The 22,721-nt window shown below is 36.4% G+C and overlaps 1 protein-coding gene and 1 long non-coding RNA gene across 3 annotated transcripts in view; one reads left to right on the top strand and one right to left on the bottom strand.

Annotated features, from left to right (window-relative positions):
* Nucleotides 1–16,442, top strand: part of LOC102654898 — a 69,137-nt gene extending 52,695 nt beyond the window's left edge. Inside the window, exons 2-4 of the long non-coding RNA XR_003304683.1 lie at nucleotides 4,050–4,227; nucleotides 10,799–10,889; nucleotides 16,275–16,442. This is a non-coding gene — a long non-coding RNA (uncharacterized LOC102654898). The remainder of the gene's footprint in view (nucleotides 1–4,049; nucleotides 4,228–10,798; nucleotides 10,890–16,274) is intronic.
* Nucleotides 1–22,721, bottom strand: part of LOC411078 (nephrin) — a 246,522-nt gene that overhangs the window by 56,207 nt on the left and 167,594 nt on the right. For both annotated transcript variants that reach the window (XM_026440729.1, XM_394552.7), the window contains 2 exons: nucleotides 4,084–4,216; nucleotides 2,393–2,601 (listed from right to left, as the gene is read on the bottom strand). In XM_026440729.1, coding sequence (XP_026296514.1) covers nucleotides 2,393–2,601; nucleotides 4,084–4,216 — 342 coding nt within the window. The remainder of the gene's footprint in view (nucleotides 1–2,392; nucleotides 2,602–4,083; nucleotides 4,217–22,721) is intronic.

The following is a 22,721-nucleotide window of genomic DNA, read 5'->3' on the forward strand; positions in this document are numbered from 1 at the left end:
TTTTGAAAGAAAAAAACTCTTTGCGCCTCTCGAAGGTTCTATTTCCTGCGTGTTTTTTCGATCGATTTTCTCAATAATTTTCTTTTAGATTCTTTTACTTTATCGTCTCGTTGTTTGAAAATGTTATGATTGTTTTTTGAATTTTATTTTATTTTATTTGTTTCTTAATTAAATATCTCGGAATATGATGTATCATCTTTCATCGCTTTTAATTTTTTTTTTTTGGATTATTTGGATTATTGTTATTCAGAGATTCGAGATTCTGTCGGATAATTTCTTTTCGTCCTTTCATTTTCGAATTCCAATTTCATTCGATCGATAATAAACAGGAAATGGTTTAATTCAAACGTAAATAATATTTCACTATTTTTTTCTTTTCTAGCCCGTGAAATTCTAAACCGTTATAAATAAATATTATCATCTCTCGCACGCATTGCGAGCTTTAATTGTCCGATTTCGATTCTCCGTTGACCGATTTCATTCGAAACGCAACGTGACCCCGATTGAAATGGATATTCGTTAATAAAGCATAACAGTGGAGAGTAAAATAATATCATGGTATCATGCGCAACATGCGCATGCAAAATTGAAGATTTAATAGCGACGAATAATCTTTCGTCGATTTCACATTTGCTAATTGTTTCGAATACTAAAAATGGAATTGTTCTTCTTCGAATGCAATGATATGATAAAAAAATATAAAATTTCTTTTGCATACCTTTCACCCAACTATTGATCAGATATAAAAATAATTCAATACATATCTCTGTTGCAATACGTTAATATATTTTTATCATATACAGTTAAATTATTTATTATTTGTGACTGCAAATTAATTTACTCGTACGTATACTTAAGATATCGAAGAATTAAGGGTATGAAGAATAATAATTAATATGATTGAAGCTTGATTAAGTAAAATATATCCACGTTTGTCAGACTTCTCTCCACTAAAATCTCACCACCAAAAACTGTATCATTCACCTTGAACCCTTGTTCCTTTTCAATGTCAAAAGTTCCATCAACCCCCTCCATCGCGGTTTTCAGAAAAAGTGGCTCGCTGTTCCACGACGAATTCTCTCGCATAAATTGCACCGTTCGCGGAGGAGCGTTAAAAGCTCGAAACCTCGATGCGATCCTCCGCCCAGATAAAACTTGTGTGCAACGCTTCGAGGATGCCAGTACGTGGCGCATTTACACGCCATTGTCCAAGGGTGGCTGGCATAGTTTTCATCTTGATATATTCCCTCCGTTCTCGCGTGTCGTCGCGTGCGCCTCGCTCGAAAAACGCACAGAAGCTCGGTTCGTGGTGCAAAAGCGGCCGCCGTCACATACCGCCATTTTCCTTCCTATATTTCCCCAAGAATTTAAACGCGCAAACTATTGTCTGCACGTCGAATCTGCGATGTCTTAAATTTTTAGAAAAAAAATTTGGAAAAAATGGCAGTCAGGATTTATATGAGGAGGAATATTATATTTAACGATTTGAAGTTTAATCCTTTATGCAAGTCCAGGAATAGTTTCATTTTTTTTTAAAGAAATAAGAAATAAAGTTTAACAAAGTTTAATTATTATATAGATTTATTTGCAATTTAAGTATTATTCAATGTTGAAATTCAATTGAAATCCAAGATTACACAGTGGATATTTGTATTCGAGGTATAATTTAAATTAAGCATTGTATCCGATACTTGTTAAGTTTAATATTAATGGAAAAGTAAGTACTAAAAATATCGTGTTGGATCGTGTTCGTTTGATCGCCAGAGATGTTTTTTTTTTAGATAGATAGCCGTAGATTATCCGTAGATTTTCCACTCCCGATTTCGAATGAAAGCGGAGGAATCTTTTTATTGCCTATACGGCAAACAGGAAATTCTGTTTGCCGTTGGGAAACAATATGTGTCGGCGAATATTCATTCGCGTTTCTGCAAACGGGGGACGCTCGCGTGAATAAACAGATGTTGGGGGCCTCTACCATGTTTCAATTCCCCCACGTTTCTTTTTAATTCCTTTTTTTGTTTTTTCTTTTTTTTCTCTCGCTGGAAATGGATTTTAAATATCGAAACGGATTATACACGGTTTGCGAATCTTTTAGGGGAATTAAGCTCTCTCTCTCTCTCCTCCCATTCTTTCGCTGTTGAGAATCTTTATCCCTTATTTTTATCGAGATTCAATTTACTCGGATAAGATTGAGCTTTTATTCGCGCGATAAATCTATTAATATTTATTTTCAAACATTTCCTTTCGTTTTTTTACTTTTTTTTTTAAAAATTAATTATTCGTCGATTCGATTTTCGGAATTTTTCTCTCGTAGAGAAAAGATATCAATATTGATGAACTTTATCAATTTTGCGGGGAAATTGAAATTTTCGTCTCGCAAAAGAGTACTCACCTATCACCGTTAAATTGACTTTCGAGTTTCTCGTTTGTCCGATCTGGAAATCGACGCGACACCTGTAGATACCCGCGTCCTCCTCCCTTATGTGGTCCACCCCGAGTTCGGCCGGTTTCTTGTCCGGCATGAAGTATGCTCGATTCGAGAACACCGTGTCGTCCGACCATCGTTCGGCGATGCCGAAATCTCGATCCCTGGCATCGACGCTGAAAGAAAGATGATTAATGCAGTAGGTGCATAGATCATCAATCGACACGTGATAATATCGATAAGAAGCATTAATTTATATGAATACATTACACAGAGAGTGGTTATATGGAGAAAGAAGTTCTTTTTTTTTTATCAAAATAAGGAAACAATTTATTCGTTCAAATTTACATTTTTCTGTGTATGAAATCGATTTTATCAAATAATCATTAGAACATAATTTTAAAAACTTTTCAAAAAGTCTATTCAGATTCATAAGAAGGGGGTGCACGAATTTTATCATAATTATTTTAATGAATGCCATTCTCGCTAACGGATAGACGTATTTCCCGAGCGAATAAATTAAACCGCATCGAGAGTACGAATAAATCAGACGATTTTAAATGCGAACTGCTCGTTTTAAGATGGCTGCTATGTTATCTTGATATTGGTATGCTACGTTCGTAAAAAAAGAGAATGTTTGAATGAAGTAGTAACGCGTGAGAATATGAACCGCGATAAAAAGAGGTTTATAAATATTAATCACGATATAAATTCTTCCTTCCACGTGAAATAATTTTTGTGTATTATATATATATATATGTATGAGAAAGAAAATTAATTATATGGATATTGAATAAAAATGTGTACGTTGTTTTCTTACGCGGTTTTATAAAGCGTGAGATTTTTATGACGGAAAGAGAATTTTATAAAGAAAAATATCGAGAGGATTGACAGAGAGAGAAATGAAATCCATCGAGAAAACGCTTGGCGATATTTGAAATTCGATTATAAGGAGATGCGTGGGTGGTACGATCGAATATAAATTTTTCTTTTTAGAATTCGCGTTACAATCTTGCTACGGTTGTATACTGTAACTTTAATTTCGTTTCAATTTGAAAAATTAAAAAAAAACGATAAATCTAAAACCTACACATTTTTAAAAAATAAATCGAAACATATCCGAGTGTAGTCGACGACATAAACATACAATTAATCACGGGAGTAATACAATTCTTGGAACGCAAACGATTCTAAAATCTATCCAAAGAAATATCAACAATCGTCGACTCGCGCGATGTCAACACACCGAAATACGTCGCAATAACCTCAGTTCACCGCGAGTCTTTGTTCGACGCGTATTAAATTCTGCGTAGCTCGTGATCGAATTTCGATTAATTTTACATTAGAATATTTGTCGTGGGTGGATAAAGAAACGACGCGCGGTTCTGTGATTCGTATACAATAACGAATAAGATGTACAATTCGATGTGATTTTTTCTTTCACGCGTGTTGCTCGAACTCGTTCGTTAATTTGTTTATCGGTTACCTTCGAGGTACACGCGATTGGCTGGTGTTTCTTAGCTAATAACTCGAGTTAACGAAGAAGTTTTTCCACGCTTTTCGAGAATATCGCTTTGAAATTAGAAAGAACTTTCCAATTAACCGATGTTCCTATGTTTTTTAGGACATCCCAGCGTGCAAATTGGTTCTCTTCTTACCTGTAGACCGACGTACCGAGGTCCTCGCGGTACCAGAGCACAAGGTGCACCGAATCCCCTTCCTGTGTGGTTGATATGTCGCATGGAAGGTACGTGGGATCACCGACCAGTGCCACGATGTGCGATATCGGGACTGAAACGAAGGTATAAGTGGTATTTATTAATAATCGATTTTTCACGTATATGAAATATCGATTTTGAAACGTTTTATCGTATTAATTTGCCGGTTCAATATTTCATATTTTGAAACTTGATGATTTTGAGTTTCGGGATAAACGATCGAACAGGTGTGATTGATGAGCACAGATAACGCGGTAATGTGATCTTTATAGCTTTATAACGCGTATGTTTTAGCTTTGTGCAGCGCGTAATTTTGTTATAAATCTAAGAAAATTAATTTATAATTTATCATCGCGACTCGTCATATTGTATGTTAAAGCTACGTATGATATGATGATTAATAACAATTTGGTGGACATCTTTATGATAAATTGGCAATTAATGAGATCGATTTATTTTCATTCGTTCTATATATTGTATTATTTAACGAGATAATAATAATAGTGATAATAATGTGCAATTAGTTTTGCTTAGAAAATTTTCATAGTCGCAAAAATAGGAATTAAAAAAAGATTCAGATAGGAGGATAATTATCCAGAGATAGAAATCCAATTATTTTTATAATGTTGCTTAATTTTTAATCATTTGCGTACAATACGTATATATTAAAATATATTAAAATATATACGTATTGTAAGTTGATTAATTTTAGCGTCAGAATAGCATATGCAATTATTATAGTTTAAACTAACGAGAAATACGAAAATTTTTTGGATGAAATGAAAGAATTATTTAGTTTTTTAAATTTGCGAATATATATTCGACTCGTGTCAATCAGATAATATTATATATATATATATATATATATATATATATATATATATATATATATATATATATAGAGGTAGCGTTGAAAGGTTGAAAATATTCTGATGAAAACATGTCAGTCACGTCATTCTGAATAGTGATTTATATTTGGCGACTTCGGATCAAGGAACGAACTTAAGATTTATGGGCTGTCTTCTTCGAAAGCAGCGAATCGTGCAACGTCTCCGTAATGCACACCTGCATGTTTATGCGCGAGAGTGCCGTGGGGCACATGCAAAATTCAGAGAATCGGTCCGGGAAATATCGTCCTCGGGGAACATTTTCGAGAAAATAATCGCGATTTATATTTTGCTTCCAGAGTTAAATACAATGGCGATATATCGTTAGTTTTAATCGGTTGTTCAATATGCGAGTGAAGTGGTATCAAAAAATTGTTGCAATTTTCGAAAAATAGGATTTCGAGGCTAAAAAATAACCGCGATCCAAAATTGATATCGATATTTTCACGCTAAATAAGGATACTTTTCCTATACTTTCAAATATTTCATTTAATTTTCAATTTCTCACGCTTTCTCGTTCGTTTCAAACTATACTATGCAATTACACCTGAACTTTCTTGCTTTCTCGGAGGAATCGATCTCTTTGAATCCTCGAAAAAATACTCTTTTTCAAATTCCTTGGATCCTCTTTATCGTTCGTTTCAAACTATACAATTACACCTGAACTTTCTTGCTTTCTTGGAGGAATCGATCTCTTTGAATCCTCGAAAAAATACTCTTTTTCAAATTCCTTGGATTCTCTTTTCCTTTCGTTTCAAACTATATAATTACACCTGAACTTTCTCGCTTTCTTGGAGGAATCGATCTCTTTGAATCCTCGAAAAAATACTCTTTTTCAAATTCCTTGGATCCTCTTTTCCTTTCTTTTCTTTCTTTTTTTTTTTACCGCTCTGCACACAATCATTAATCTTTCAAAGATTCCATCTCAGTCGTTCAGTTGAAAATTCCAAAAGTCAACAAGAAGCAAGAAAGTTCGGGCACGTCTCGCGTACAAGATAATGCTCGTTCGAGAAACATACGCTCCCGTGAAAGCTCGTTTCTCGCGAAATCCTTGCTCTCGCGGCTCGCACGGAGATCATTCCATACTTAACCAGTCGTTTTAACGGAGAACAAAAGACGTGGAACACGTAAGAAAAAGGGAGCGTAACGAAACGAAAGAGCACGCGAAGAAATACGGGAAAAATAAAACGAAACTCGCGTTGTCCCCCCATCTCGTCGCAGAGTAGAGTCTCGAGCTGTCCTCCACCGACCTAGATATGCGTTCTACGCTTAAAGACGAGCGTACGGAAGCGGAAGTAGTCGTTGCAGAGTGCCATCCAGGTCGAAAAATATTCTCCTTCCCGTTATCTTCGAAATAAATGGATATTGCCGCGGGGGGAGCGATCGTGGAACGCGTTTGATGATAAAGAATATCCGAATTGTGGGTTATTTATCACAGCGAATCGTTTCTATTACGGCCAATTTCGTGATTAATTGCGACGAGCCTGTTAAGAAATCAGTTGGATAGTTAGATATTTGGTTAGAGATTTTACTCGTTGTTTGAAAATTTTTTAGATTTAGCAAAGGATCGTTTTTTAAGTTGTTCAGTTCGGACGATTTTTAACGATTTTATTTGAAATTTAAATTTTGCACGCGAGTAGCAAGGATAGGATTTTGATTTAGAAGAATTTAGAATTATCTTTTTCTTTTTTTGTGGAAGAATTGAAATTTTGTTTATTATGCGTGATACACAAAATTGATTTTAATTTAAACAAATGTTACATTTCCTTTATGGCGTTCGCAAAATTTGAATTTTAATATGCGATTTTAATTTATAAATTTTCTCGTCAATTTCCTAGCGGTCAAAGATTGAAATTTTGCAAATGCGCGTAATCGGGCCGATCGATTTTAATTTACGAACGAAAAACTATTAGCGAACAAAAATTTTCATCGTCAAATACAACGGACACGACGACAATGAATCGGAAAATCGAATCGCTTAATCTTTAACCCGTTTAACTTCTCGTAACGATAAAACGACCAATCCTCGAGTTTATACGTTAAAACAGCTTGTACAACCTACTACAATTTTACGAGACGCAAAGAAACGCAGATTAGAGTTCGTTACACACAAGCATATACCATTACTTGATTATTCAAGCTTCATAGACTTCAAAGGGAGATTACTTTTTCGCGTTGACCAGCTTCTTTGTGCCTTTACGCCTTTTTTTTTTCCCTTATAAGGGAAACTCGAAAAAACAAACCTGGCTCCTCGCGATACAAAGCTCACGTTGAAGAAGAAACGTAATACGTTTGACGTTCCCTCCTTTCCGATATGAGGGGTCTTTGAAACTTGGAGATTTTTCTACAATTTTCTCTTCTCGAATCTTCGCCTCCTTTTCTGCACCCGCAACACGCACAGAATATTTGCCGAGCGCGTTCGAGCGGATAAAACCAAGTGTGGAGGTGGGGGGAGGGAACGCTTAGCCGAGGCAAGATAGCGAGATTAAGCGGCGCGGACGCGTTTAGGGGCCCTCTCCCCCCTCGATTTGATCGCGACCTCGTAACTCGCGTATCAAGCGGCGCGACTCGGAAGGTAATTAGCCGACCGACGTCTTAATGCGTCATAATATCGAGAATTAAGCGGCGCAGAACCCGCTTAATTAACAGGTATGCGCGGGGATTCGTGGCGTGGATTAAGTAGTACGTGTCAATAATTAGCGGCAAGATAATTGCCCCGCACAGGTATCGAGGATTAAGTGGAGTTAAGTCTGTCGAAACGGAGAATTCGTGCTGTCGTGCGATTCTTTGTTAAATTTGTTGGACGAGGGAAAGATCTTGTTGTTGGATAAAGTTAGAACAGATTTGTTGCTTCGTTAGACTACTGAAAGAGAATTAGAAGATTATAAATTTAGTTTTATCTTAATTTAATTTTGTTTCTAATTACAACTTCGATATCGTTGTATTGTACTCTGTTAATAAGTTTGCTAAATTTTTATTATTATGTTTTTTTTTTCTTTTGTAATTTTGCATTTCACTCACGTTCCGTGGAATATCGAAGAAGAAAAATCGAAACGTTTAATATAGAAATTGACTGGCGGAGGGCTTCTCTCGTCTTTCATACACGAGGCTACCCTTCTATTCTATTTTTCTTCCTTTCTTCGAGGACGGAATATCGAAAAAGATGCGACCTGGTCTGGTCGCACCATCTGACCGATGTCTATCATCCCTCCTATCGATTTTTGTCCGATTTCAAAGTAGAAAAATGAATAGAAATATACAAGGGGGTGATGGAAGAAGGGTGGGCCTCGAATCCTTCATCGATTCGGATTCTGTTCCTTCTGTCATATGATGAAATATGATTACGGAGCGTTGCTTTATTGATATTCGAGCATGTTCCAGAGAGACATTCCGTGATATTCGACACGACGAGGACATGCTTTTTTACAAAATCGATTTAAAGCATTTCGTGCAAAGATCTTCCTTTTTTTTTCGTACAATATCGAATCTGAATTCATTTTTCGATAAATTATATATATATATATAGAGTGATGACGAAATTTTTAAAAAAGATTGTATTTGTACGTGTTATTAACAATTATTTGTAAAATTTGTAAAATGAAATTATCGAGGGATGGTTCACGTGCCAGTGAAAATTCGTACGTGCCATTTCTGTTCTTTCTTTCTCTCTTTTTTTTTTTTTATTTTAACGGTATTTAATTTTTATAATTATATAAAAAAAGTATCGATACGATATCGATACACGTAAATACAGAGAGATATTCGCGTTAATGCGAAATATAATATAATATATATGTACATATAATAAATACAAATACAATTTTCCGTGTATTTAATAACATTTCTGTTCATAATTGAAGAGTCGTTTTTGTTATTATCTCCTTTACGAAAAAAAAAAAAAATATTTGATAAAATTCAAGAACGCGAATACGCTTAATTAAAGAAGGGGAGTGAAATGTTGGACGATAAATGGAGCAAAAAATGGCCGCGCGCGATACAATCAACGCGTAATTACGAAAACATTTGGCGAGAAACTTAATAAAAAGCCCGCCAAGGGTGAAAAATAGGCGGAGATGTAACAGGTAGCGTTTGAAAAAAATGAACTGTATAATAATAACTGCACTCGCGGATTGTGTAAGAGTCGAATGCAGCAACGAAATTACTGCGCTTCGATTAATTCGAAGCGAGATATCGCGATATTGAAGGCACGCGTTTACCCTGTTTCATCAACACCGCTTACTCTTTTACTCACTTTTTAATCAATTCCAAGACAACCGATTTAATTCCATTCAGCTCTTTCCTTTCAACGAATTATAATTAGTCGAAGGGATGAAATTCAATCGGGCGAGTGGAATTCAATCAATTCTGAACTCGGTTTATTGAAACTGTTTTCTCGGAAATATTTTCTACGAAATTCCGAGAACACAGATTTCTATCGAGATGTACAATTTAAATTCTGCGATTATGCTATTATAGAATTCAACCTCCTCTAATTTTTTCGTTAATTATCTAATTTTTTATTACAAATTATTAAACTTTTTTTTTTTTTTTAGTAGATGCGTTTGTATTGAAAATTCGTAAGTGTATTTTCCAAGGAAGATCAAAGTTGCAAGAATATATGAAACATTGTAAAGAATAGAAATTGAAACTAAAATTTCGAAATTCTTAATTTGACTTTAATACGTATTTTATTTTTTAAAAGAATAAAATAGAAGAGGAGGAAGAGTAGAAAAAGTAAAGTATAAAAATGTAATATAATTTAATTGAAATGTATATTTTTTAATTCTTAGAAGGAATAAGTTTAATCAATCAAAAGTGAAACAAAATAACAGCGCTCTGTTTACCCGGTTAATATTTTTCTGAATTACAAAGTTCTCATTGCGAAATAATTTCATTATATCATCCTTGGGGAATATCAATCTTTCCACGATTGTCAAACGATTCATTCGCGTGAATCGTGGCCTCGAGCCTTTCGCGCAAAATAATTCCATGCCATCATCTCCATTCGGATACGTTTGCACGTTTGCATTCCTCTCTTGTATCCATTTTTAGAGGAAGGTGAATTTTTCCCTTCGTCGAGACAAGTGAATTAATTTCACGTAAAAAAAGAGGAGAAAGGTTTTATAAGATATTAAAAAGAGAAAATTTTTGATATTATCGTCCTTTTTTTTTTTTTACAAATCGTCAAAATTTTTATTCGAATTTTATTTGTAGGATTAATTAATAATATAATCGAACAGATGTATGATTATTCATATGAATAATTATATTGATTAATTTTTTGATTTTTTGAATTATTATTATTTTCTTCATTATGGAGGTACAAATTGTGAAATTTATGTAATTGATTTATGTAATATCTCGAATAGAATTCAACACAATTCGTTTTGCATTGATGATTAAAAATTGGAAGGATTTTTATTGATAATTCTAAAATGGATCATTTCTTCGATGTCATCCTTCGTAATGAAGAAACAAATCGTAAAATAATAATTGATATTTATTGATATCTTGAGGGAAAAAAGTGGACAGAATAAGATACATTTACCACTCTCATAAATAATTCAAAATTGATGATTAACTTTTATCAGCTTCATTAATATCAGTCCATCAAGTACATTTGATTATTGATTATTACAATATCTGAAACGGAATTTACAATCGCGTTTACCAGATAATGAAACGAAACGAGAAATATTTATCATTTATACGAATAATTCAACGTTGGCCATTAGTTAATGGAACTTCATTTTTTTTTTTTTTTTCAGAATTATAAATGCGATCCGTGATACGACATGCATCCTGAGGATTAGAATTATACATCCCAAGGAATGTAGACGTCTATAACGATAAAAACAGGTTAGTGGGAACCGTTGCCATAAACCAATTGAGGAATTCACGATCTCGTTTCCCTCTTTCAACCACGTAGTTATCTTTCTCCATCCCCTTCTCTCTTCTTCCGTTTCCCCTCGATCGATCCCCCTTCCCTAAACATCGAACAAAAAAAAAAAACAAACTCAAGACAACGAACCGTTTCATTCCATTCAACAGTTGTTCGCAAAAATTCGAGCATCGTTTAAAACAATTTTGGCATTCGATGTATATCGATTTGAACTACATTTGCCTGTACATTTACGTCGGACAAGCTCGGTGAATGAATTAATTGACCTGAAATTGTTGAAACAAACGATTAACTCGGCGGTCTGGTTTGTTTGATGTGGCGTGTCCGTAAATGCAATAAATTTCTTAAACGAATTAAAAAAGAATGGCGTGCATGGTTGTGGATTAATGGAGCGCTATAATCTGATCATCACGGTGCATCAGAAATAATAAAAGAATAAAATTTTGAAATAACAGGTGAATATAAACAAGTATAAACTTTATCCTAATATTAACTATTTTAATCAACGATTTTAATTAATCAAAATATTACAAATAACAAAAAGGAAGAATCAGAGATCCATGGAATTAGAATGTTCTTAATTAATTAAATTTCACAAATAGATTCGCACCATAACCTGATCCAATCAACTTGATACACCCTCCCAAACTCTTGTCCACATTTTTATCCTCGAACCACCGATCATAAAACCTTTCCTTTCCCCAAATTCCCCCTCTTTCCCTCTCTCTTTCAAGCCTTCTCCATAAATTTCTTTCCTTCCACAGATCCTCGAGCATAATTCAGGTGTGGTTTGTCCGACGGTTTCGAGGCCTCTCGACCTCGAAGCGCTCGTTCATCTCGCAGCTGCACGAAAAGCCGGGATGACGTCTCGCGTATCAACGAGGCCGGCCACGGCGTCACGCTGTTTGTCATATCGCGGGAAACGTGTGCATAAACGGGTGTCGTGGCGGCAGCCAGAAGCGCACCGAATCGATAATATCAGCTGGACGAGGGGGAGGGAGAGGGAGAGGGAGGGAGAGAGGAATATGCCGGGCAATAGGGCCGTGGCACGCGATTTTATCGCGTCAAACGAGCACTTTGGTGATTAACGCTTGGCCTTGGTTGAAGGGCAGGTGTTGGATCGTGAAGATGAGTGTTTGGAGACGATTCCCGGGCAAATTATAGGGTTGTTGGTCCTCGCCAATGGCGGATGATTCGAGAGATCCCTAAAATGGATTAGTCGTTGGTTACGGGTGATGGTGATGCTCTTGGAGAACGGAATTTGGATGGAATTATCATTTTGCAATGGAATAGATTCTCATCATCGATGTATCGGAGTTCGAGGATTGTAATGTAATGTAATTAATTAAAATGATAATATATTCGGGACGAGAAATTTCAATAAACAAATTTTTGCAGCGGATTTAAAATAAAAGTATAAAATTATTGGGATATATAATTATCAAATGAAATGGTGAAATTGAAAGGAAAATGTTGTAACATTGAAATTGAAATAATCGGACGATCGGATAATCGCAACATTTGTTCTTTCGAATTTATAGCAGAAATTTTAACGAGATTTTATACGAATATTCATCAACGGTTAATCGAAGGGAAGAAAACAGAGTAATCGACGAATTAATTACGAAGACGTAACAGGTGAGAGAATTTCGAAATTTCAACATTGACAAAATGTTTCTTCCTTTATTTCGATTATTCTCCGTATAAAACGTTTTATAATATTTGGAGGGACGGGATCGGTTAAGTCGGTCACGAGATATAATAGCCGATGAATTTTCGAAAAGTGGATTTACGTGTTTCGACAGAAATTATTCAACGTGTCAGAAACCACGAGGGGAACGAACGAATCGGGTAAAAAAAAAAAAAAAAAATGACAGGTACGTGTTTTCGAACCGGTTTCCAAAACGATATCGACCAGATATAATACAATTAATCGAATCGCGATGAATCTTCATTGTGTATCGAAACGAAAATCGGAAATTTTAAGAGCGATTATCAGTCGGGTTTCAGGTATATATATATATATATATAAGCGTTGAAACTCGATATGGTCCGTATTCGGTTGTTATCGAATTTATCGTGAAATTTATAATCTATGAGAAAAATGGAAAATACCAATTGTATATAACGTTGTTGCACGATGGCCATTGACGTTGATATTTTCGATTTTCATTCTTTCGAACGATAGCTCGATACGTAGGCAGCGTTTAATTCCCTCGTAAAATGGAGGATTTCCATAAATTTTTTTCTCATCCCTCGTGTTTATTCAACCTACGATAAAACAAGATCGTCCCGATATATAAATTATGCCCGATCCACACGCGTTATTCTATTACGTGGATACGTTCCATCATTGCGATTGGCTCTTTAAAAAGAGTAAAATTTGATGTATCGCGTATTCGTTATCGATATATTAGTAATTCAGTTTCGGATAAATGAGATTGGATTGGAAATTTCATCCGTAAATAGGTCAACTTTATTTATTAACTATATATTAAAATATTCGAAATACAGGAATTTTTGGAAAATTGGATTGACGTTATTACGAAAATTTTTCTTTATTTCCATTTTTTTTTCGAATGAAAAATGAGATACATCTTCATTCACGAGAAAAACGAACAATTTTTCGATAAATCTACGCAATTACATTACAGATAATATAATATCGCGAGGATTAGAAGAATTTTATCTACCTTTGCCAGGGAAATTTTGGCAAAAGGTTTAACGAAGCGTCGTCACCGATACGGGAAATAAGCAAACGACAATTCGTTTGAAACGGACGACAAGAGAGTACGTGTACACGAAGGTTCCAAAGTAAATTGATTCCCCAATTTGCACAGTATACTAAGTCTAACTGTTCTGTCTAACACATTTCCATCTTCGTGCCTCTCGAAACGCATTGAACCATTTGACGAGTGAAATCATTTCGTAATATATAATTCCTCCTATTAAATTCAAAGTATATACTTTCAAAAACACAATTATTTTATATCTCCAATATAAAATAATTGTCATGAACTACAAATTCGTAAAGAGTCACGTCACGTTTCCGTGTTACTATCGCTATGACGAGCATAACTTTCGATTCGATGTTATCCAATTTCGTTACAACGAAATATAATCATAATCAACTCTACAATTCGTATTGAAAAAATTCACGGAACTCGATTTTTTTACCACGTTACGTTGATTGAAACTTATTTATTTTCATCGATATTAACACTCATATAACACGAGAACTATGCGTATGTTGCTCGCGAAAAAAAGTCGCACGGTATTTCATCGGCGAACGGTAGGAATAAATCGTGTAGTGAAATTGAATCACGGTGAATTGGACGCGGAGCGGATCGAGGACGACACGCGAGCGGGTAGAAGCCGGTTTACTCGGATATGAGCAATAACAGCGCATTTCCATGGCGCGCTTCCATTCTGAGCAAGCTTCGCTATCATTTTAAATCGGATTTCGCGTATCCACGACCATGTCGCGGAAAGGGAGCGCAAATATCATTCGAGGAGGATCGGATTCTCGTGGAGCCATCCGCGTCCGATACCGGCGCGGCTTATTTCCCTTTTTATTCCCGCCACGCGCCATTCCTCGCGATAAGCCTGGATCATACGCTCCCCCCCTTTCTTTTCCTTCCCTTCCCCCCCGATCAACTATGATAATTTCACGACTTTCTTCACTTCTTTCACAAGTCCGATGCGAAAGAGGAAGGCACTCGAGGAAGGCGCAAGCGATGATTAAAAATTGGAAGGGCGAAGTTAAAGATGGAGATGCCTTAAATACAGCGTTAAGTTAAAGATAAAGTGTATTAGCGTCGTCGAAGAATTTGTATAAATGAAGATATTAATTTTTGCAAGATTGATATTGAAATTAATTCTGAAGAATTTTTTATTTTTCGAAGTAATAGTTCAGGTATATCGTTTGGGTTTAAAACAGAGATGTTCAAAAATAGCTTATCGATATCATTTCAATATATCGTTTCCATGACGTTTAAAATTTGACCGTGTACAATTTGCAGAGTGGAGGGAAAATTTGGTTAGGAACGAGAGTGAAAAGGAAATTATGGGAAACTTTTGATTGTACGTATATGGATTCTTCTATCCTTCTCGCAATTATAAATTTCTTTCTCACAATATCAAATAGGATCGGATGATTTTCATATATTGAAGAAACTCGCTAAGATAATTAGAGGGAAGGATTTAATCCGAAACGGGTGTATCGATCGTATCTTCGAGCTCCTTTGTTACAACGTCGATCGGCGAGAAAGAACTTAAAGACAAATTAAATTTGCATTCGTTTGGAAAAAAGAAATCTCGTTTTTTTGCGGATTATCATTTAGTAGTGTTCGCTTTTGAACAAGAAAGAACTTTATCCCAATTACCTCAATTATCGGTTTCTAACTATTATAAGAAAATTTCTTATAATAAGATATAAATTCCATATGAAATAATTTTTTTGTATCATATATATATATATGAGAAAGAAAATTAATTATATGGATATTGAATAAGAATGTGTACATTGTTTTTTTACGCGGTTTTATAAAACGTGAGATTTTTATGACGGAAAGAGAATTTTATAAAGAAAAATATCGAGAGGATTGATAGAGAGAGAAAGGAAATCCATCGAGAAAACGCTTGGCGATATTTGAAATTCGATTATAAGGAGATGCGTGGGTGGTACGATCGAATATAAATTTTTCTTTTTAGAATTCGTGTTACAATCTTGCTACGGTTATATACTGTAACTTTAATTTCGTTTCAATTTGAAAAATTAAAAAAAAACGATAAATCTAAAACCTACACATTTTTAAAAAATAAATCGAAACATATCCGAGTGTATTCGACGACATAAACATACAATTAATCACGGGAGTAATACAATTCTTGGAACGCAAACGATTCTAAAATCTGTCCAAAGAAATATCAACAATCGTTGACTCGCGCGATGTCAACACACCGAAATACGTCGCAATAACCTCAGTTCACCGCGAGTCTTTGTTCGACGCGTATTAAATTCTGCGTAGCTCGTGATCGAATTTCGATTAATTTTACATTAGAATTTTTGTCGTGGGTGGATAAAAAAACGACGCGCGGTTCTGTGATTCGTATACAATAACGAATAAGATGTACAATTCGATGTGATTTTTTTCTTTCACGCGTGTTGCTCGAACTCGTTCGTTAATTTGTTTATCGGTTACCTTCGAAGTACACGCGATTGGCTAATGTTTCTTAGTTAATAACTCGAGTTAACAAAGCAGTTTTTCCACGTTTTTTGAAAATATCGCTTTGAAATTAGAAAGAACTTTCCAATTAACCGATGTTCCTATGTTTTTTAGGACATCCCAGCGTACAAATTGGTTCTCTTCTCACCTGCAGACCGACGTATCTGTAGATCCTCACGGTACCAGAGCACAAGGTGAGAAAGATACATAGTAGTGACCAATTACCTCAATTCTCGGTTTATAATTAAGAAAATTTGCACGGATACGAGTCACTTGGAAAAAAGAAAAGAAAAGAAACAATATAAAAGTTAAACCTGACGAATAAAAGATTCCATTGCACGCAAACGTTGCCCCCTCTCCCTCTCCTCGATTGAATAATAAACATTTTTATCGCCACGCAAGTCGCGTTCACGTTATTATTGTTAAAAGGCTGTTAGAAATAAATCGTCGTCGAACGAGATATACTCCCAGAACGTATAACAACCGCGCTCCAGATTCGAACTTATGAATTCGCCCTGTTTCATTTAACCAAGTAAATCCCCGCCATTCGAACGTTTACGCCGACATTAATAGTTTTCGCTAATGCTGCACTCGTGATATTCCGCGGCCAAACGATTTGATATTCGATCTTACTCGCGGGGGAAGGGGGGGGGGGCGTACGTTATTACTATTAAATTACTAGCCGTGCTCGAAAAACTCTGGATACCCGCGAGTATCCGCGAGATCGATATATCGGCCGATATAATGGCGGCAACATGTCCGGCTTTATTATGTAATGAATATTTAATAACATTCGAATATCGAGGGCGAGCACGGTGTTGCGCCACCGTGTATCGGAAAGAGGGGAGGGGAGGGAGAGGGAGTTGGAGAGCGCAGATTTCCAGAACGATTTAATTAAGCGATCTCCTATCTCGGTCTACTTTCACATAAATTATCGTTGCCGAATTTTCTCGTTAATCCATAATAAATAGCGCGCGCGAAACAAATAACGGTATTTTCCTCGATTAGCCTCGAGTGTTGCGGCCGACGCGTTTCATCGAAATTGGCCGACGAATTTTCGGTTTGAAACAGGCTCGAACGTAGGATTGTATCGATATCCTTCTGTTCGTTTCTTCTTTCTTTGTCGGAAAAGAAAAGAGAACACATTGTAATATTAAACATTTTCTTACGATAAACGATTTTTTTACGTCCTCCAGTTTCTAAATATATATATATATACTCGTTTCGCTTGAAACAAATCAACTCTAGTTAATCTTGGAATCAAGCTACTTGATCGTCTCTCATCTTCTTGGGACTGATGAGACGAGTAATCGACCTATCGGCCCTAGAATCTTGGGACTCGAGGCAAGAGAAGTGGACGCTCGAAGGAACTGGAGATACGGATACGTTTGACGTATTGTTGACCGCTTAATTAGAGGAATAATTGAACTGTCGAATATAATCAGAAACTGGAGGATGGAGGGAGGGCGGAGAAACCGGTTATTATTTCGGAAATTACGGGACCGGAAGTTTTAATTGGTTAATTACGATATACCGTGGACCCGATCCCGGTTTGGGGATCGAACGAACGAACGAACGAACGAACGAACGTTGCCCACCATTGTACAATATCGATCCGCGTCCTCCCTCTCTCCTGCATTCCTCGATGCCAACCCGACCGTGCAACAACCGTTCCCCACGGCTCATTTTTTCCTCGAATGAAACTAATTTTGCGGGACGTTGGCGCTCGAAACGCGCTTCCACCCGGTACCTTCGTCCAAGACGGTTTTTCCGGCTATACGCCGCGCCACTTCCGCTCTCTCTCTCTCTCTATCTCTCCGTTATTTCCAAAGGTTATAAGAAATGGCCATGAAAAAGACGTTAAGGGATGGTTATTATCCGTTGTCATTGTTGTGTCTGTTATTTCGCGGTTATATCTCGAGCCTCGTCTCAAGTAATTTCGAGCGGAGCGGAGTGAAAATGTTTAAGCATTGAGGGGACGATGAGACCTTTTTTTCTTTTGGCGAATGAAATTTGGTGAATCGAGATAAGAATGGAGCGGGAAGAGGAGCTTCAATTCGATTTTTATACAAGCGTGAAAATCGTTCGAAAAAGTTAACTTAGATTCTGGAATATAATTGAAAAACGAAGAGGAATAATTGAAAAAAACATATAAATTGCTTCGAGAGTTTGTAAATATTTTTTCCTGATCTTTTTTAACCAAGAGTAATAAAAAAAGAAAAGAATGTGCGAAAGGGGAAGAGATCCTATGCACTTATGGACGAATGATTTACTTAGAATCTGCAATTAACGGAGAAGGGAGAAGAGAATGTCGAGGGTTGAGAGCATAGAGAGAAAGAAAGAAAAATAACGTTTTCAAAGAATTAAGAGTAAGAGCTCTGACAATGAAAGCTTCCGTATATCCTCACCGATTTTAATGAAAGCAGCGCGGCACATCCATAATTGCAGCTGCACATATTGCACTGTTCTTCTTCCGTAAGAATAGTACCCAAACGAGCAAACCTGGACTCCCACGTAACGGAACTGGAAATCCACCGGTAGGATAACTACGATATTTCCACCGTGATGTAATTATCATTTATCGCCTCGTATTAACGCGAAATCAAAACTTTGGTTCGGCCGTTTCTGCAACATAATGCGTCCGTAAACGAACATTGCACATTTTCGAACAAATTCGTGATAAAGTGAATTTTCATTCGAAAGTTGGGAAAATTTTGAGAAAGATGGAATGCAATTTTCAGATTTCTTGCTACATCCCTGTTTTACGTAAACCTTAACGACTAAACCGTAGCAACTTGATATTCCACGGACAACCGACGCTCAATACGATATTTATCTCTCGTTTTCGGATTTATCCTCCGCGATACCGTGCCGGTGATGCATTTTTAAAACAACTCCCCTATATCACTCCCGTGTTTGATGGCTCAACTCGCATAAAACGTCCGCAATATTTTATGCGAATTTCTCGAGCACGCTTATTCTCGAGTATCGCGACTAACAGATCGAAAAGTATTTTACCAAGAAAGCCGGCTGCCTTTCTCGAATCGTTCATCTCGCGTTTTAATACTCGTATCTGTGGAAAATCACGGATCGAAGAGTATTTTCAATATTTTTTTTTATAAACGAGGCGAGAATTAGAAATTTTGGAGGAAAGATGAGAGGGGAGGGGAAGGATTGGCCATAAATTTTGAGAATTGGAGGATATATCGAGAATTCATTCGATTCGTCTCGCAATCATCCTGGGAGAGACGATTTCATTCTGCTGATCCTCTCGAGCGATTCTCTCGGATAGATTCCTATATTCTTCGGCTTGAATATCCCTCCTATTCGGGATCTAATAGTTCCTTAACCCCTTGTTCGAATCGCTGAAACGGGATTATTCGGGAACGGGGTCGCTATTCAGAGAAGGTATAAAATACAGAGGGTGGTAAATCACGTTTTACGTCCGTTCCCCGCGAAACCTGTGAAACCGTGAGACATTTCGAGTTAAATAGTATTCTCTGTTAATCAACATATATTTTCGCAATGAATGGCATTGTCTTTTGAGTTATTTATTCGCGAAAAGATTTTGAAGAGAATTTTGGAAGGGGAGGGAGATCTTCTTTTTTCCTCCCCAAAATGTTCTTTATATTTGCCATCCATTGTAATTATCATTTTTACTCTTTCTCTTTTTTATCACTTGTATTTGAAATAACAAATCGATATTTAACAGGAAGGAAAAAGAAAAATAATATTAAATAACTTTTCTCAAATATTTCGAAACGCTAATTGAGAAGGACAAATTACGGATCTTTTTTCCCGGAAAACTTCTTAATTGTGAAGAATTTCTCTTCTTCCAACAGAAAGTAACTTTTTCCAAGATAAATCTGAGAAAACGTTAAACATGAGGGGGAGGAGAAAAAATCTCTCTCTTTCTCGTTAATCGATTTCGATCGAACGTTTCCGCCCATTCGGTACCTCGAAGATAAATATTTTTCTTTCGTGAGATATAGAGCTGGCGAGGAGGAGGAGGGACAAAGAGGAAGAGAGAGAGAGAGGGAGAGAGAGAGATCGTGTTCTCAGGTGCTCTCCACAAACTCCTTTGTGCAGAAATGTCCCTTTGTTCTCGTATTCGTACGATGCAACGAAGTTCAAAAGGGGGATTCTCGCAATTCGCCGTGCAATTCATTGTGCCTGGAATAATCCCGTTGCGAAGACGCTCCGATTCACTCGCCACCACTCCTCCTGGCTTCCCGTTGATACGGAATTTATATTTCATGCGCCGTTGTCCGCGGTTTCGATGTTTCATCGGCATCCATTAATCCTCGAATTCAGTTGGCCGCGATTGTTTTGAGCGTACCACCACGCGACATGCTTTATGAGTCTATTTTTCCTCGTTGGGAATATTCGTGGAAACTAGGAACATCAAGCTTCAAGAGTTTCTCTCGGTAAGATAACGATGCGAAGAATGATGGAAGAAGATGAACGATAGAGAAAGAACGATAGAAAGAGAGAGAGAGAGAGAAAGAGAGAAAGAAAGATTTGTATATTTACGAAGAAATTCCCATCGCTGTGATTTCTACCATTTACAAACACTTCTTTGTTTTCTTCGATTTTTGAAGTTGAAGTATTTTTAATGCATCAAGCTTCACTATTCCCTCTTTCTCTTTGAACCGATAACAAATTTACATTGCACTTCTCTGTTTGAGAATTTAGAAAATCTACATCCCACCATGTGTGCGGAGAAGCTGTACGTATATATATATTTTAAATAAGAATTCTGCTCGTTTTTCCTCTCTTTCGATTCTTTTTTTTTCTTTTTTTTTTTTGAGAAGTGTACATATTCATTCTTTGTTCTCACTGTTCCCTGTGGAGGTAGAAATTTTTGGAGCTATTTTAAAAGATTTAAAAATTCTCAGTTTCGCGGAGAAAGGATATGAACTTTTTTTCTCTCTCTCTCTCTTTTTTTTTCTTTCTTTGATATTTTTATATAAGACCAATTTCACATACGGTTTTGAAAATAGCTGCAAGAATGTAGAAGAAGTATACTGGATGAAAATACTTGAAAATATATTATATATACATATAATATAACAACAACACCAGGGGAAGAGAATTTTCTTCTTGATGCTCTATATAGTTTTTTTTCTTCAACCATTTTCTTCTTTTGTTTAAAAACAAAGATGTTTTAGAAATTTTGTTACTAACACAAATATTACACTTTTTCACTATAGTATCGTAGCTGCGCGAAAAATCCACTAAAAACTGGAGGAAAAATTTCATAAAATTTACGAAGAATCGAACCTAAGTCCACCGCCGTGGCAAGCGAGAACTCTATCTACTACTCCACTAACGCCACGTGTATTTTCGACTTTCGTTTTCCCTACATAAGCCATACGTGCACCGAATAACTCGGCAAATAACGTCTCATGTTCAACTTGTAACGCACGTATACCACTAACCCTGGAAAAACAGATGTAGGCGATAGAACGAAACTAACAACGAGAGAGAATATTCGGTGAAATTCCATGTTCCGAAGGTTTCACCACGTTTCACGCAACACGTCCGCACGCTTGCGTTCCGCCTCGTCGAGATTACGTTTCTAACTTTCTTACGTGGATTTCGCCACGATATAGAGTTGCGAATCTTCTACTTACTCCTCCGTTCTTTTTTTCTTTCTTTTCTTTTTTTTTCTCTTCTAAAAAAAAGGAGATTATTATGGGCAAAAGTTATAGTCGGAAAGCGGGTATAAGCGTGGCAACGGTATTAACGGGATTTCCACTCGTAATTAGTCGAGAGTTTTCGTTGCTTCCGTGAAAACACGGAACTGTTGATCGTATTGAATGCGTGCATCTCTCGTATATAGGTGACAAAGCATTGGAGAGGTAGGCGAGGTATGAAAATGCAGCCAGAGAAAAGCCGATTCTAAGCCAATACCGGTGTCGTGTCCATGGAAACGGCTGCTTCCTGTTTCGCTCCGCGTTTCCTCTACTCCTTCCACGTTAAGCCCCATTCACACCGTTACCCGGTGATTCACTGGCCGTGGCGCTGGTGTCGCGTTAATAAGCTCACCCTTAAATATGCAACCTGATGTGCCATCGCTTCGTATCTCGTTATACGATCTCGAAACGTTGCGTTCGCGCTGGTATGGAACCGTTGAATTTTCGTGCAAATATATATATATTTTATATATATAAAATGGATATTTTAGGATGCCGTTATTTTCGTTTATTACACGATATCTTCGTCTCTCTAGAATTTATTTCGTTCTTCTAAATCTAAATTGGTGAATTGTATTCCAACGATACTTTATAAAATTTTATATTTTTCCAAACTTTGTTGGATTTGTTCGATTGTAATTGATCAACGCGTGATTTTTCATTTTTCATTAATACTGTAATTAATTGTTGCAGGGAATCAGAAGGGACGTTTAACGAGAAAATACACACGCGTTATCGGGAAAATTAGAAAGGAAATTATTCCAACGATACTTTATAAAATTTTATATCGTTCCAAACTTTGGATTTGTTTGATTGTAATTGATCAACGCGTGATTTTTCCTTTTTCATTTCATTAATACTG

The sequence above is a fragment of the Apis mellifera genome, linkage group LG5, assembly GCF_003254395.2.
Source record: "Apis mellifera strain DH4 linkage group LG5, Amel_HAv3.1, whole genome shotgun sequence".
Lineage (NCBI taxonomy): Eukaryota > Metazoa > Arthropoda > Insecta > Hymenoptera > Apidae > Apis > Apis mellifera.